Genomic DNA, 14,076 nt, shown 5'->3' with positions numbered 1-14,076 from the left:
ATTTTATTTACAAAAAAAGTTCTTAGGTTAAAAAAAAACATTCAGTGAACTGAAAAACTGTGGTCGGTAATATAGGTATTTAGCTGTGTCACATGCCCTTAAATTTGAACTATAACACAGCCATAAAAAAAGTGTGCGGATCTGGTAACAAGACACACGTATTCCTATGGATTTTGGGGCACTGAATTCAAATTCGGTATCAAAAATCACCCATCACGTCATGGTTGAGCCATAACCTCAAAAAATGACGAAAAATCATGCACTGAGGCAAATAAATTTCAAAATAATGCCTGTGATGCAAATTTTCACTTCAAAAACATGTCGACAACCGTGAAGGATCAAACCTTGCCTGATATCAACTTATTTAACATAATTTTCCCCTACAGAACCTGACCTCACATAACCTGACCTCACATAACCTGAATTAACAGAAATTTATTGATCTACACATAAAGCTCTGGAAGCATATTTTCTTAGTAGCAAATGTGTGCTACATCGAATGGGTCAACTCGAGCCTAACCTAGAAATAAATCTAACCTAGCCTAACCTAACCTCAAGAAACACAATTAAACTGATTGTGTTGTGCTGTTGTGTTTGCGGTACCGTTTGAATCAGCTTGGGCGTAACCTGCAAAGAGGTCAAAACTATCCTAACCTAACATAACTTAACTTCACGCAACACAATTAAACTCATTGTGTTGTCCCGTTGTGTTTGCGGTACCGTTTCGTTCAGCTTCGGCTTACCCTACATAGAGGTTCAACCTATCCTAACCTAATAAAACCTGCCCTAACCTAACCTAGCCGAATGAAATTCAATCACAGGTGTAACTATGTAAGCGTACGGTTCTCAGTCTTAAATGTGTGCTATATTTAATAGGTTAACTCGATCTTAACCTACAAATCAATCTAACTTAACAGAACCTAACGAAATTTTGCTTAACGCAAGACAACTTAACTTAAGTGTTCCCGTTGTAACACAATAAAATTAATTTCATTGTACTACAGGTGGTTCAAAATTTAGACACATTACTCATTTGAAGAAACTTAGAACTACAAGTAGAATTGACCCCATTTCAATTAACCTGACAATGTTTGTATCAATTAAAATGTAGAACTGTAACTTAAACATGCAAATGAATAAGAGTTTTATTCAAGATCTTTTTCTCTCTGCTTTTCTTAAACTTAATTGATATATTTATACTATCTTTCGTGTTTACATTTTATCTTGCTTTTTACCGTAATTAAATTGATTTATAGACTTACTTCAGTCTATTTTCTGCCTGTTATAACGTGTCCTTTTTCCTTCATTTGTAGGTTAAGATCGAGTTAACCTATTAAATATAGAACACATTTAAGACTGAGAACCGTACGCTTACATAGCTACACCCGAGGTTGAATTTCATTCGTCTAGGTTAGGTTAGGTCAGGTTTTGTTAGGTTAGGATAGGTTAAGCCGAAGCTGAATGAAACGGTGCCGCAAACACAACGAGACAACACAATGAATTTAATTGTGTTACGTGAAGTTAAGTTAGATTCGGTTAGGTTAGGTTAGGTCAGATTTTTTTAGGTTAGGATAGGTTTGACCTCTTTGCAGGTTAAGCCCAAGCTGATTCAAACGGTACCGCAAACATAACGGGACAACATAATCAGTTTAATGAGTGTTTAATCAGTGTTTCGTGAGGTTATGTGAGGTCAGGTTCTGTTGGGTAAAGTTATGTTAAATAAGTTCATATCAGCCAAGGGTTGATCCTTTACAGTTGTCGACATGTTTTTGAAGTGAAAATTTGCATCACTGGCATTATTTTTAAATTTATTTGCCTCAGTGCATAAGTTTTCGTCATTTTTTGAGGTTATGGCTCAACCATGACGTGATGGTGATTTTTGATGCCGAATTTGAATTCAGCGCCCCAATCTCCATAGGAATACGTGTGTCTTGTTACCAGATCCGCACACTTTTTTTGTGTGGCTGTGTAATTTTAGAAACTTTGGACATTAAAAACAAAAACAAAATTATTTTTTAAATTCAATAATTTCCTAGTTACGATATTTTATAATTTGGCAATTTTTTGTCGGGAATTTTATTATTACGAAGTTTTATTAATTGAGAATTTTATTACTCGAGAATTTTCCAATTCGTGAATTTTACAGTGTCAGGAATTTAATTATTCGGGATTATTCAACCGTCCCACAAAAAATTGTAATTATTTTTCAAACAATTTCAATTTTCCACTTATTTTTAATAAATTGAAGGTCTGGCCATTTTAATTGGTACAGTCTCCAAATCTTTTCAAATTAAGTTTTAACTGCGATAAAATTCCTGCATATTCAAAAAATTTTCGATTAGTTTGTAAAACGTTAAACATTTAAAAAAAATGATTTGATGTTTATCAAAAAAAGATTTTGTCCTTGAAAAACTGTGCATCTTGAAAACTTACAAAATTTTTGAACATTGAGCATCTTTGGATGATTTAAATAAAATTTTAATTATTTCAAAAAAATCAAATACTAAAACTTATTAAAACTAATTTAAACATATTGAAATATTGCAAAAATTTTGAAAATTGGACATATCTGGTTAATTGCAAGAACAAAAATTCAATTTTTGTTTTAAATATAAATTTTTTAACTTATTTTCGCAACAGGTTATAAGATGAAACTTCTCAGTGCGAGACTGTTTTTGGTTTTTGATAGAAAAAATATTTTAAAAACAGTATAAAAATATTTTGACCTTGAAAGTCAGGGTTGAAAATTTATGATCAAAGGTGTCAACTTTAACAAAGATTTTCAAGGTCAATTAACGTTTTTAGCACTTTGCCTATATTTATTCAAATGCATTTACAACCAAGACAAATATTTAATTCTTTTAGGCGATTCCTATAAAATGTTTAAAAAACTGTAACACACAATTCAACAAAAGTGCCCATTTTGCGACGTTTGAACCGCATGTATTGTTGAACTCTAGTCTTACGTTACTATTGTCATCCCAACTAGTTTTGGGCATTTTTTTCGTTTTTTAAGTGACAAAATAGGTAAAACCTTTTTACGCAACTCGCAGTAGGTTCGAAACCTCGTAAATAGATTTCCAATCACTCCGACGAACCGTCAAGCGGCGACGATTAGAGTTTAGTTTTTTGCTCGAAAAACTGGTAAATATAGTTTCGACCAACTATAGTCGTTAAAAAACTACTTGTGCCTGATTTTTTATCATTATTATTTATTTGTGTACTCTTCCTAACAGACTTTCGAGGAGCAAGATTTGTATATTTGTAGGAATAATTATCATATATTCCTGTCTTTGCTAAATGGTCAAATAAATTTTATTTCAGTTTGAATAAAATTTTTCCGAGTGTGTCAGGAAATTCTCTGATCACGATTATGGTTACGAGGTCAATTTAAAAGTAGGTAGAGTTTCGTGATTTTTGTTTTTTCATGGTACATCGGAACCTATTTTAATTGAAATTAGTTTGAAAATAAGATTTTGTTTTTTATTGCAGTTAAATGGCATCCTGCGAACATTTTAAGACTAAATTAAAAGTTACTGATCCGACCTTTTTCAAAAATAACTAATTTTTTTAAATAATGTTCATTTTTAACGAAAAAAGTTGCAATTTCTTACGCCATATAATTTGAGAGTAAATAATAATATTCTAACTTTTGAGCTTCTAAAATTTAAATCATGCCGAGAAATAACATTTTAAATGAGGTTATAATAGTATTTTCCGCGAAGCATTCTTTAAAAAAAATTGAACTTCTGATGTGCAAAAATTGGTTTGAAAATTATTAATAATTAATACCTTTAAATCAAAAGTGTTAGAAGTTTAAACAAATATATTGAACAATTTTAAATTAAAAATGTTCCAAATTAAACAATTTAGGTGACCTAAAATTTTGCAAAAAATGACAGAGTGTTTGAAAGTAAACAAATTTAAGTCAGAAGCTCTCAAAATTAAATAATTTCATACTAAAATTTTGAAAATTGCACAATTTTATTAGACAATAAATAAAATTTAGCGATTTTATCTTGAATCGAAGAATCTCGCAATTGAATTATTTGAGATTGCAATTTCTAAAATAGGATAATTTCAAATGATTCATAATTTAATAACTTCAGTTTAGAATTTTGAATATTGTATCGCTTCAAATTTAAAGAATTAAAAATGTATAATTTATAATTAAAGGCGTTTAAAACTGAATAATTGAAAATTGTAAACTCTTTATTTTAAATAATTTATCATTTAAAAAATCAAAATTGGGCAATTTTGAAATTAAAAACTCAGTTCAATATTTGAAAGTGAAAGCACCTAAAATGTTAGAACTTTGAATTGTTCATTATTAAAAAAATTATTATTTTACATTGAAATCTATCAGAAAAATTTTTCTATTATAAAAAAATAAATTCACCGTCCAAAATGGACAATTTTTTAATCATAAATTTAAAAATTGAATTATTATTAAAAATAGTCCAAAATTAAATGATCTTATAATGGGGCACATTATAAATGACAAATTTCTACTACGAAGTATTGAATAGTAAATAATTACGAACTTTACTTAAAACTGAAACAAAATATTCATTACCATAAATTGTCATATTTAATTTGTTTTATATTTAAACTATTTCAATTTGCAATCAGATTTAATCATTTAAAATTAATTTAAAAAATTTTAATTGTTAATTATTCTTTTCAAATATTAACCACTTTAATTTTAATTACAAAATTAAATGAACAATTAAAATAAATTAAAAAGTTAAAAATTAACCTTTCAAGATGAAAATTTCGAATCTTTTGCGGTGAAAATTAAAAACAAAAAATTTTAAATATTTCAATTCAAAATTTTTTAAATGAAGATTTGCAATTTTTAAAGATTTATTAGTGAAATTTTTCTGATATTTTTAATATTTGAATATTTAGCTGCAACATTGAAACATTTGAAATTGGATATCTTTAAAAATAAAAAATTTAAACTTAAAATCAAATGTCTTCGAATTTAAGCATTTAAAACAAAAGATTCTAAATCTTCCAAATTAAATACATTTTTAATGTTAATTATCAATTTTACAGACATTTTCAACTGTAAATTGTCAAAATTAAAATCTCAATTTTGAAGATTAACAATGTAAACTTCTTCAATTTTAACATTTTGTAGTTTGAAATTCTTCAATTTTAAAGTTGTAAACAGTTAGTATAAAGGTGTCAACAATTTCCAATATTAAATCTTCAAAATTGATGAAATTTTAAATGGTAATCATCTAAATAACGGAATAATTTATACGGAATATAATAATTTATTAACAGAATAAATTTGTTTATTTTGAAAACTATAGAATTTTAAGATGTGCAAATAAAAATTCTTAAGCTTGGATGATTTTGGAAATGAAAAGTTAAGTTTTCAATTCTAAATCTTCCTAATGGTAAAAATGTTGAATTTAAAACATCAAAATGATTTAGAACTTTTACAATTCCATGCAGTTGTCCGTTTAAAACTCTTGAATTTTAAAGATATATTAATAAAAAATTTTAAACTGATGATTTTTATAATTTTAGAAATCAAAAGACAGGTTTTTAATTATATATATTCAAAATTGAAGAAGTTTCGCATGTAAAACATCAAACTAAAGAGTTTTAAGATATAAAACTTAAAACTCGCATAATTTTTAATTTAAATTGACAAAATTTAAAAAATTTAGTTTTACCATTTACAATGCTAAGTTCTACAATTTGAAAAGTTATGATGAAAAATTCTCAAATTTAAAAAGTATTAAATTGCAAATTATTCAATTTTCAAGATTTATATGTTTAGGGTTTGTAATTTTTAACATTTTTATATTGTGAACCTTAAAAGCTCAATCAATCTAAAAAGTTGATAAATAATATACTCTCTAATTGGAAACTTTTAGAACTAATTAATTCAAACTTAAAGCGTTAAAATTTAAATAATTCCGAATTCCACTTGAAAACTGAATCATTTTTTAAATTAGGATCTTGATTTTGCATGACTTATAGCAATGAACGGTCACATTGATATGCTAGAAAAATTCTCAGGAATTTATTATTAATTTGGTATTATATTATTCGTGAATTCTGAAAAAAATGTCTTGAACCAAAAGAACTTTTTCTTGGAGTTACGGATAAATGTGGTTGAATCAAAGTATTTTTGTTTGATTGAGCAAAATATTTAATTGACCTAACAAACCCTTTTGGTTGAACAACGATATATACTTAATCTTCCGAATGATTTGGTTAAAACAAATAAAAAATCTGGGTGGGTCAACCAAATGTTTTGTTGTCCATTCAACTATATTCTATGGTTGAAAAAAAGCTTTCGATTCAACTAAACCGTTTTCTGAGTGTACGATGCCCAAGAACTATGATCAGAAACAAAACCCCATTTTCTAACTTTTAGTTCAAATCTTTTCCACAGAAGCTTGATTTATTATTGACTTCCCGACTATGTGAAGCTGTACAAACACCAGAAATATGACTTCTACAACTTCTACTGAGAAAAATTCGGTACAAAATTCGATATTTTCCATCTTCTTTTCCATATTCTACCCGCGCCTCTCGTACGTTAAGCCGTTATTTAGATAAGAATATTGACTCGAACTCTTAAATGAAGAATCGTAATTATGTGCATAATATGCAAAACTGGTTTTACCTGATGTATATGAAGATTTAAGAAAATTGCTGCGCTCGCTGGCGAGTGACTATCGTTATTATACATACGTATGTTGTAACATGATTGTAAGTATCTCCGAATATTATGTGCGCGTGGGAGAGTCAAGTCCAGTGCTGACAATTATTTTAATAGTTTAAAGAAAATTTACAATTTTAGTTTGTTACTTTTTCAGTGTCTCAATTCCAAACCGAAGAGACCTGAAAGACTTTTTAAAACATGAAATAGAAGCTCGGACAGCCGCTTTCAAATAATATTATTGCTAACTATTTATTTTTAGTATTCGATCCATTTTGATATTTTGAATCTTATTTGAAAATTTTTTCGATAGAATAATCTTTCTCAGCACTGAACGACCCATTCGAAAAGATACGTACCGTTGATTGGTTCGATATCTATCATTCCGTTTGATTCTAAGGTGTCGTAATATAATATATTATAGAAGACTAACTTTAAGATTTTAAATCTAACCTGTAGTCAACTGTATCATGAAAATGAGAAAGCAGCCACGATCAACAAGTAGTTTTTTGTAAATGAAAGTAAGTGAATGAAATAAACGTATACGTCAATATGGCACTTTAGACCTTTTCACTAAAATCACCTATTCTGTTAGTTTACAAATTTTTAAATAAATATACTAATTTTTAGGCGTTAGATTATCCACTTGCATTAAAGGTACAAAGGACGCATGGGCTATGCTCCAAGAAATAATTGCTAAAAGTGTGACTGAAGTGCATGGTGCAGTAGTGGTAGGACGAATGTCCGGTGATGCGTGATGGAATGATAATGTCACTTTAGAACTTTTCACTTAAATCACCTATTATGTTAGTTTAGCGATTTATTAATAAATATACATATCTTTAGGCATAACATAATCCACTTGCACTAACTGTATAAAGGGCGCATGGTCTATCCTCCAGGAAATCATTGCTAATAGTGTGAATGAAGTGCGTGGTACTGCGGTCGTAGGAAGAATGTCCGGTGATGCGTGTGATAATCGCCTTTAGACCTTTTCATTTAAATCACCTATTATGTGAGTTTAGTCATTTAGTAATAAATATACAAATCTTCAGGCCTAAAATAATCCACTTGCATTAAAGGTGTAAAGGGCGCATGAATTATGCTCTGGGAAATCATTGTTAGGAGTGCACCTGAAGTGTGTTACTGCGGTTGTGGGAAGAATGTCTGGTGAAGCGTCTGATAATGGCCTTTAGACCTTTCTACTTAAATCAAATATTCTGTTAGTTTAGTAATTTATTAATAAATATACCAATTTTTAGGCCTAAAATTATCTGCTTCCAGTAAAGGTATAAAAGGCGCATGGACTATGCTCCGGAAAATCATTGTTAGAAGTGTGACTGAAGTGTGTGGCATTGCGATGGTAGGAAGAATGTCTGGTGGTGTGTAATGGAATAATGAAATTTGCGTAGCCGTTAACGAAAAGAAGCAAATGCATCTATGAAAGTAGAATATTAACGGCGATAAAGAGAGATATAGACTTGAAAATGATTGTGGGAACAAAAATAAAAAAGTAAAAATGCTAGCTAAAGAAAGTAAGTTCTAAATCAAAGCGGAAGAAGAGCAAAAATTATAAGTAAAAATTTATTATATATAATTTGAAAAAAAATGTGGAAGCGTTTTAATCATTTTGAACGATTTAAGGAGATTCAATTTTTTAAAGATTTCTGCGCGAATTTCAAATGGTTTCGGTTGTATTTTAAAAGAAAGATTTTAAGTTTTGGATATTTCGAAATGTGTTGAAAAAGAATGCAAAGATTTAAGAAAATGTGCTTAATTTGTCAGGATTTGAAAAAATATTAGGTAAACTGAATTGTGCAGGGTCTGAATAAGAGAATATAAAAATGTTATCAAAATTCGTGGCAAATTTTCCAAATGATTTTCTATTTTTTGAATTAAATTTTAAGAGAAAATGGATAAAAATTACAAAACTTTTTTAATTATTTCGAGAAATTTCTAAAACTAGCATTTTTGCAATTTGGCCATATCACAAATTATTTAAGAAAGCTTGTGTAAGGTTGAGAAGTACGTAGAAGTTTTGAAACTATCAAAAAATAATTAAAACTAGTAAATATATCAAATTTTATTTAAAAATGTGGATTTGAAAATAGGCTTTTTTAAAATTAAAATGGTTTTTTTATTTTGAAAACATCATTTTGAAAAATATTTAAAAAGATTTGTGAAGATTTCTAATATTGTTAAAGAAGAATCTGAAACATTTTAAAACAATTGTTTTTAATATTGCAGAATTTTTAAGAGTTGTCAGTACAATTTTTAATAAGTTTAAAATATTAGAAAGTTTAGATACTCTGAAAAGATTAAAAAGAATTTTCATAAGATTCATGGGATAATTTTAAATGATTTAATAGCTTGAAAAATTAACTCTAAGAGTAAATTGAAAGAGATTTCAAAACATTTAAAATGGTTTTCTAAAATTTCAAGTAAGAGCGTAGGAGGTTTTAAAGCAAAATGCTTCAAATTCCCAAAATTAAAAATTAAAAAAAATATCCAGTAAATCCAAGAAATATTTAGATTTGACAGGAATAAAAAAATAATTTTTAACTTTAAAATATTTGAAAACAGTCTTTTTTTAAGACTTCAAACAACAAATTTAGATTTAATCATTTTTTATTTTTAAATTCCAGAAGTGAACTGTTACAAAAGAGGCATTTAAAGTTGCATCATTTTCTATTATAGGCATTAAATATTGAAGAGCCTTTAATCTAAAATCTTTCGAAATTAAGAATTTTAAATTAAAAATCGTTAAATTTTAGGAATTCAAAATTTTAAATATTCAAAATTGAATTATTTGAAAAAAAAACTTTCAATTCTCTATTTTTAAGTTTTACAATTATAAATTCTGTCAATTTTAATATTTATATTTGAAATTTCTTCAACGTAAAACAATTCGAGATATAAACTTGAATTTTTATTTTCAAAATCACCAATTAATACATCTTACATTTCATAATTAAAAATTAGGCAAGTGTTAAGTTTTACACTTAGAAATTCTATAATTTTAATGCTTTATATTCAAAATTGATCGAGTTTCGAAAATTTAGAACTGAAAACTTGACTTTTGATCTTCAAAATCATCGAAATTTAAGAACATTTATTCATATGTGCACCTTTAGAATTCAACTGTTAAAAACAAAAACAAAATCAAAATTACCTCATTTTAAATTGCTCGCATTTGAAGCTGAACAATCTTCAATTGAAAGTCTCTAAGGTAGAACTTTTGAAAAGATTTTTGAGTATTTAAAATTAAACAAGTTGGCGAGTTAAAAAAACTTTTAATCTGACTAATGGATCATTGTGGAAAATGAAAGACATCGGTATGACTGAGAATTTCAGAATGTCTTTTAAGACCATCTCACTAGGGGATATAAAATTCCAAATTAAATTAATCATTTCTTTCTTAACTTCTAATTTCTGTTGGGATAAAATCGTATATTTAAATAAAATTTACAGATCAATGAAAGCCGATTAAGATTAAAATTGAAATTAAAATTAACATTAAATTGCTCTGCATTAAAAAACATTTTTTTTAATTGTCCAAATTATGTGGTAATTTTTTTTAAGTTAAGATATAGTCCTCCTTTAGATGTTGTCAAAATAGCTTTGGGATCAATCTGCACTGGAATTATAGTTTCTTTGCACGGTGAAATTTCGTATTTCGAAATGATATGTACCAAACCTAGTTTTACTTGAAGTAATGCAAGACGTTGGCCTGGAAAGGAAATTATTGTAAGTTTTTTAAATATTAAATATTTTACTCACCGAACAATATTATTGTATGATCGTACCAATGCAGACATGAGGACCATCTCCAAATGGTAGGTAAGTAAAAGGAGTTATAGACTTTTTATTTTCTTCCGAAAATCTTTCTGGATTATATATTTCTGGATTATGAAAATATTCTGGGTCATAATGAAATCCATATAATGGTATAAAAATCGGAGTTCCTTTTTCTATTATTAATTCTGTCGCTGGAATTCTATAATCTTGCATAGCTACTCGGTCTAAAAATGTTGCTGGCGGATACATTCTTAGAGTTTCCGAAACTACACTGTCCAAATAAGGGAGAATCACTAACTGCAATTAATTATTTATTCATTAATTGTTAATACGTATTCGAATTCATTTTTTTTCATTTTTATTATTAATATTATTATTAAAAATTTAATTAAGTAATACCATATTATATGTTATTTCTCCTCCATTATTTTTAATTGCATCCAATATCTCTACTCTCAGTCTCTTTTGAAAATCAGGATTTTTAGCTAATTCATATAAAGTGAAAGACATTGTGGTTGCCGAAGTTTCATAGCCAGCGGTAAAGAAGATAGCAGCTTGAGCAACTAAATTGTCGCCATCAAAATCTGTATGTAAAAAAAGTTAATTAAAAAATAATTGCATCAATATATTATAATTATATTTAAATATATAATAATTTTTCTGGATCAAAACTTAATTGGAATATAAATTGTGAAAGAGAAACAGTACTTACTGAAACCATTTTGTTCTGGATTATTTTCTTGATTCTTTTTCAATTCAATTAATAAGTCAATCAGATCATTCCGTTTTATTCCTGACTCCATCCTTTGGTTTATTGTATTCCAGAAAACGTTTCTTAAAAATTCGGTACTTTCCTTTTCAAAAAATTTGAAACCCAAGGGCTTGACTATTTCGGGCTTAAAGAAAATTGACGTTAATTCAACCGCACGACGAATATTATAGGTAAAAATTTTTCTTCCACATTTTCGAAATTCAGCGTCTGGGTTATTTAAGGAATTAACTTTTAATCCATAGGCGGTGGAACCAATCAAGTCTGTCGTGAATTTGGCGCAGATTTCTTTCATCTCCAACGAACGACCAACGCCTAAATTTTAATAATTCGTCTTAATTTTTTTAATTAATATTTTTAAGTTTTTAGAGATATTGCGTTGTAAGTCCTATAGTTTTATTATTAAAAAGCATATTTTCAGAAGTGAGTGATTATAAGGCTCTTAAAATGACACGTGTCTTAGCCATAGGGGTCATTCATAAAATACGTGATACATTTTTCAGGAACTGTTGACCTCCCCCCCCCCCATGCGTGATACCTTTTCCATTGGTCTTAACATGGAGAATGATACTTCGGCAGACCCCCACCCAACCCCAGACGTATCACGTATTTTGTGAATTACCCCTTATAAGTCTACAAAAATGCATTGTTTAATGTAATATTTTAACCACATATTCTAAAGTCAATTTTACTGGGGGAAGCATAGCAATTTTTTCGAAAAATATTCTCCTTGCTCTTTTTTGTTTGTAATTGAAAATAGTGTTTTTGCGCCTGTGAAATGCAGTGTGTAAACCAACACTGTATGCCGGGCTGCAGTCACCCAAATTCTTCAGAAAGGTTCTGGAGATATTTTATAAAACACTACTCTTTCAATTCATTATTAATTATTCATTTATTATTTTAAAGACTGCACTTAATTTTGATGGTAAGCTAGTTTGTTAGTAGGAAAAAAATAACTTACTTACCGGCAAAAATAATTATATTTACATTAAATGTGTTTTCGAAAAATTATCAGTCTATGTTTTTATAATTATTTATTTGTATTATTTTATTATATACTATTATGGTATTATATATTACTATAAGCGATACAGACGCGGCACTTGCTGATTTTATACGACTTGAAACAACAACGACTGACTGCAGTCCAGCATACGAGGTTAGCTGGCACGTTGTATTTTACAGATGCAAAAACACTCCATTTTCAATTGCAAAAAAAAGAACAAGAATGTGTAGTTACAATATTACATTAAACAATGCGTTTGTAGACGTATTATGGATGTGTCTGTAAACCGAGGTGTTTTGAGAGCTTTAAATGGCTGATTATAGTCGTTCTGAAAAATATGGGGGGGGGGGGGGGGGGGGTCTAGCCAATCTTGGTACAAATATTTTTTACTACTCATCCCGCATATCGAGATGATAAGACACATCAATTTCAAATATATCAAACATTCAAAATTGTATCTTAATTGAAAAATTTCTTTCTTTTAGGGAGAAAATGATTTAATATTTTTTCAAGATTAGAAAGTGAAATTTATCCCTAAGCTTTTTTGAAAATATTTAACTTTTTGTAAAATATTACTTACTTAACTGACCACGATTTCTGCTATTGATAATAAAATTTGAAGTCAAATTTCAATTTAAACAAATGTAATTAAAATATTTGACATAAGAAAATCATTGTTACAAGAAATTAAAAAATCGATAAATTCTAGTTAAAAGAAAGTCTGTGGTATCTTATTTTTATATATAATTGAAGAAAAACTCCACTTTGGATCTAATAACTAGGATATAATGAAGTTTTTACATTATTTAGATTTTAATACAGAATTTGCTCGAAATTTCGATAAAAGAACCTTTATTAGTATTTTGAAAGATTTCAAGAAAATAAAAATATAATATTATGGTACGAGAGGCCCATTAGATGGATTGATCAATGAGAGTGTGAAGACCCAGTACTCAACCATAAAGTTGAGACCTCGTGCATCGAATAAAAAAACACTACAATAAAAAAACCACAAATTGTATAATCTTTATAAACATCGAATATAATACAATGATAAATGACTAACCCCACTTTACCCAGAACGATGGTCACGTAGTGAGCAAAATATTTTGGTAAGGGGCCATCCATATACCACGTGGACAATTTTTCACCAATTGTTGACCCCCCCCCCGCATACAGCCGTGAAATGTTGACAAGCACCCTCCCCCTGTACTTTGTCCACGTGGACATATATTATGAAAATATAGATATTATTAATCTTCCAAATGTCCGGGTGCTCGCGACAATTCCATGGACGTTATTTTAGAACTCACTAGAATTTCAGATTCTTTTGTTTTCATAGTCAACAGATCGAAATTCGTTGACTGGCTAACAGCAGTTCGTGCATTTTGCAACAATTTATCGTTAAACTGGACGAAAATTCAGGTGAAAAAACGTCATTTTAGTACTCTTGAAACCCACGGGGAATGATTGTTTGGATGATAAAAACTAACGAGAAGTTTGACTGGCAGCTTCTGAGTGGTGCCAAAGTTGACTGGCAGGCTGTCAAAAATGTCAAAAATTCGAGTGAAGAAACGTCATTTTAGTACTCTTGAAACCCATTGGGAATGACTGTTTGAATGCTAAACAATAACCGAAATTTTGACTGGCAGCTTCTCAGTGGTGCCAAAGTTGTCTGGCAGGCCGTCAAACATGCTAAAAATTCGAGTAAAGAAACATCATTTTAGTACTGTTGAAACCTATTGCTGCAAGCTGTGAATTTACGTAAAAAGTGAGATTTACGTAGTTTCTTTTTTTTATATACATACTAGA

The 14,076-nt window shown here is 28.7% G+C and overlaps 1 protein-coding gene across 2 annotated transcripts in view; it reads right to left on the bottom strand.

Annotated features, from left to right (window-relative positions):
- Positions 1-7,601: 7,601 nt before the first annotated feature.
- The window catches only part of LOC117169732 (cytochrome P450 6k1-like), an 11,598-nt gene continuing 5,123 nt past the window's right edge, over positions 7,602-14,076 (bottom strand). The window contains exons 2-5 of one of the 2 annotated variants that reach the window (XM_033356238.1): positions 11,202-11,573; positions 10,889-11,073; positions 10,472-10,786; positions 7,602-7,699 (exon numbers count right to left, since the gene is read on the bottom strand). In XM_033356238.1, coding sequence (XP_033212129.1) covers positions 10,481-10,786; positions 10,889-11,073; positions 11,202-11,573 — 863 coding nt within the window. In that variant the 3' untranslated portion in view covers positions 7,602-7,699; positions 10,472-10,480. Of the gene's footprint in view, positions 7,700-10,112; positions 10,422-10,471; positions 10,787-10,888; positions 11,074-11,201; positions 11,574-14,076 lie in introns of those variants that run through there. The other variant, XM_033356237.1, reaches the window with a different exon arrangement.

Source organism: Belonocnema kinseyi, chromosome 3, assembly GCF_010883055.1.
Source record: "Belonocnema kinseyi isolate 2016_QV_RU_SX_M_011 chromosome 3, B_treatae_v1, whole genome shotgun sequence".
Taxonomy (NCBI): Eukaryota; Metazoa; Arthropoda; class Insecta; order Hymenoptera; family Cynipidae; genus Belonocnema; species Belonocnema kinseyi.
The sequence above is the reverse complement of the archived record's forward strand: the minus strand, read 5'-3'. Positions and strand labels throughout refer to the sequence as shown.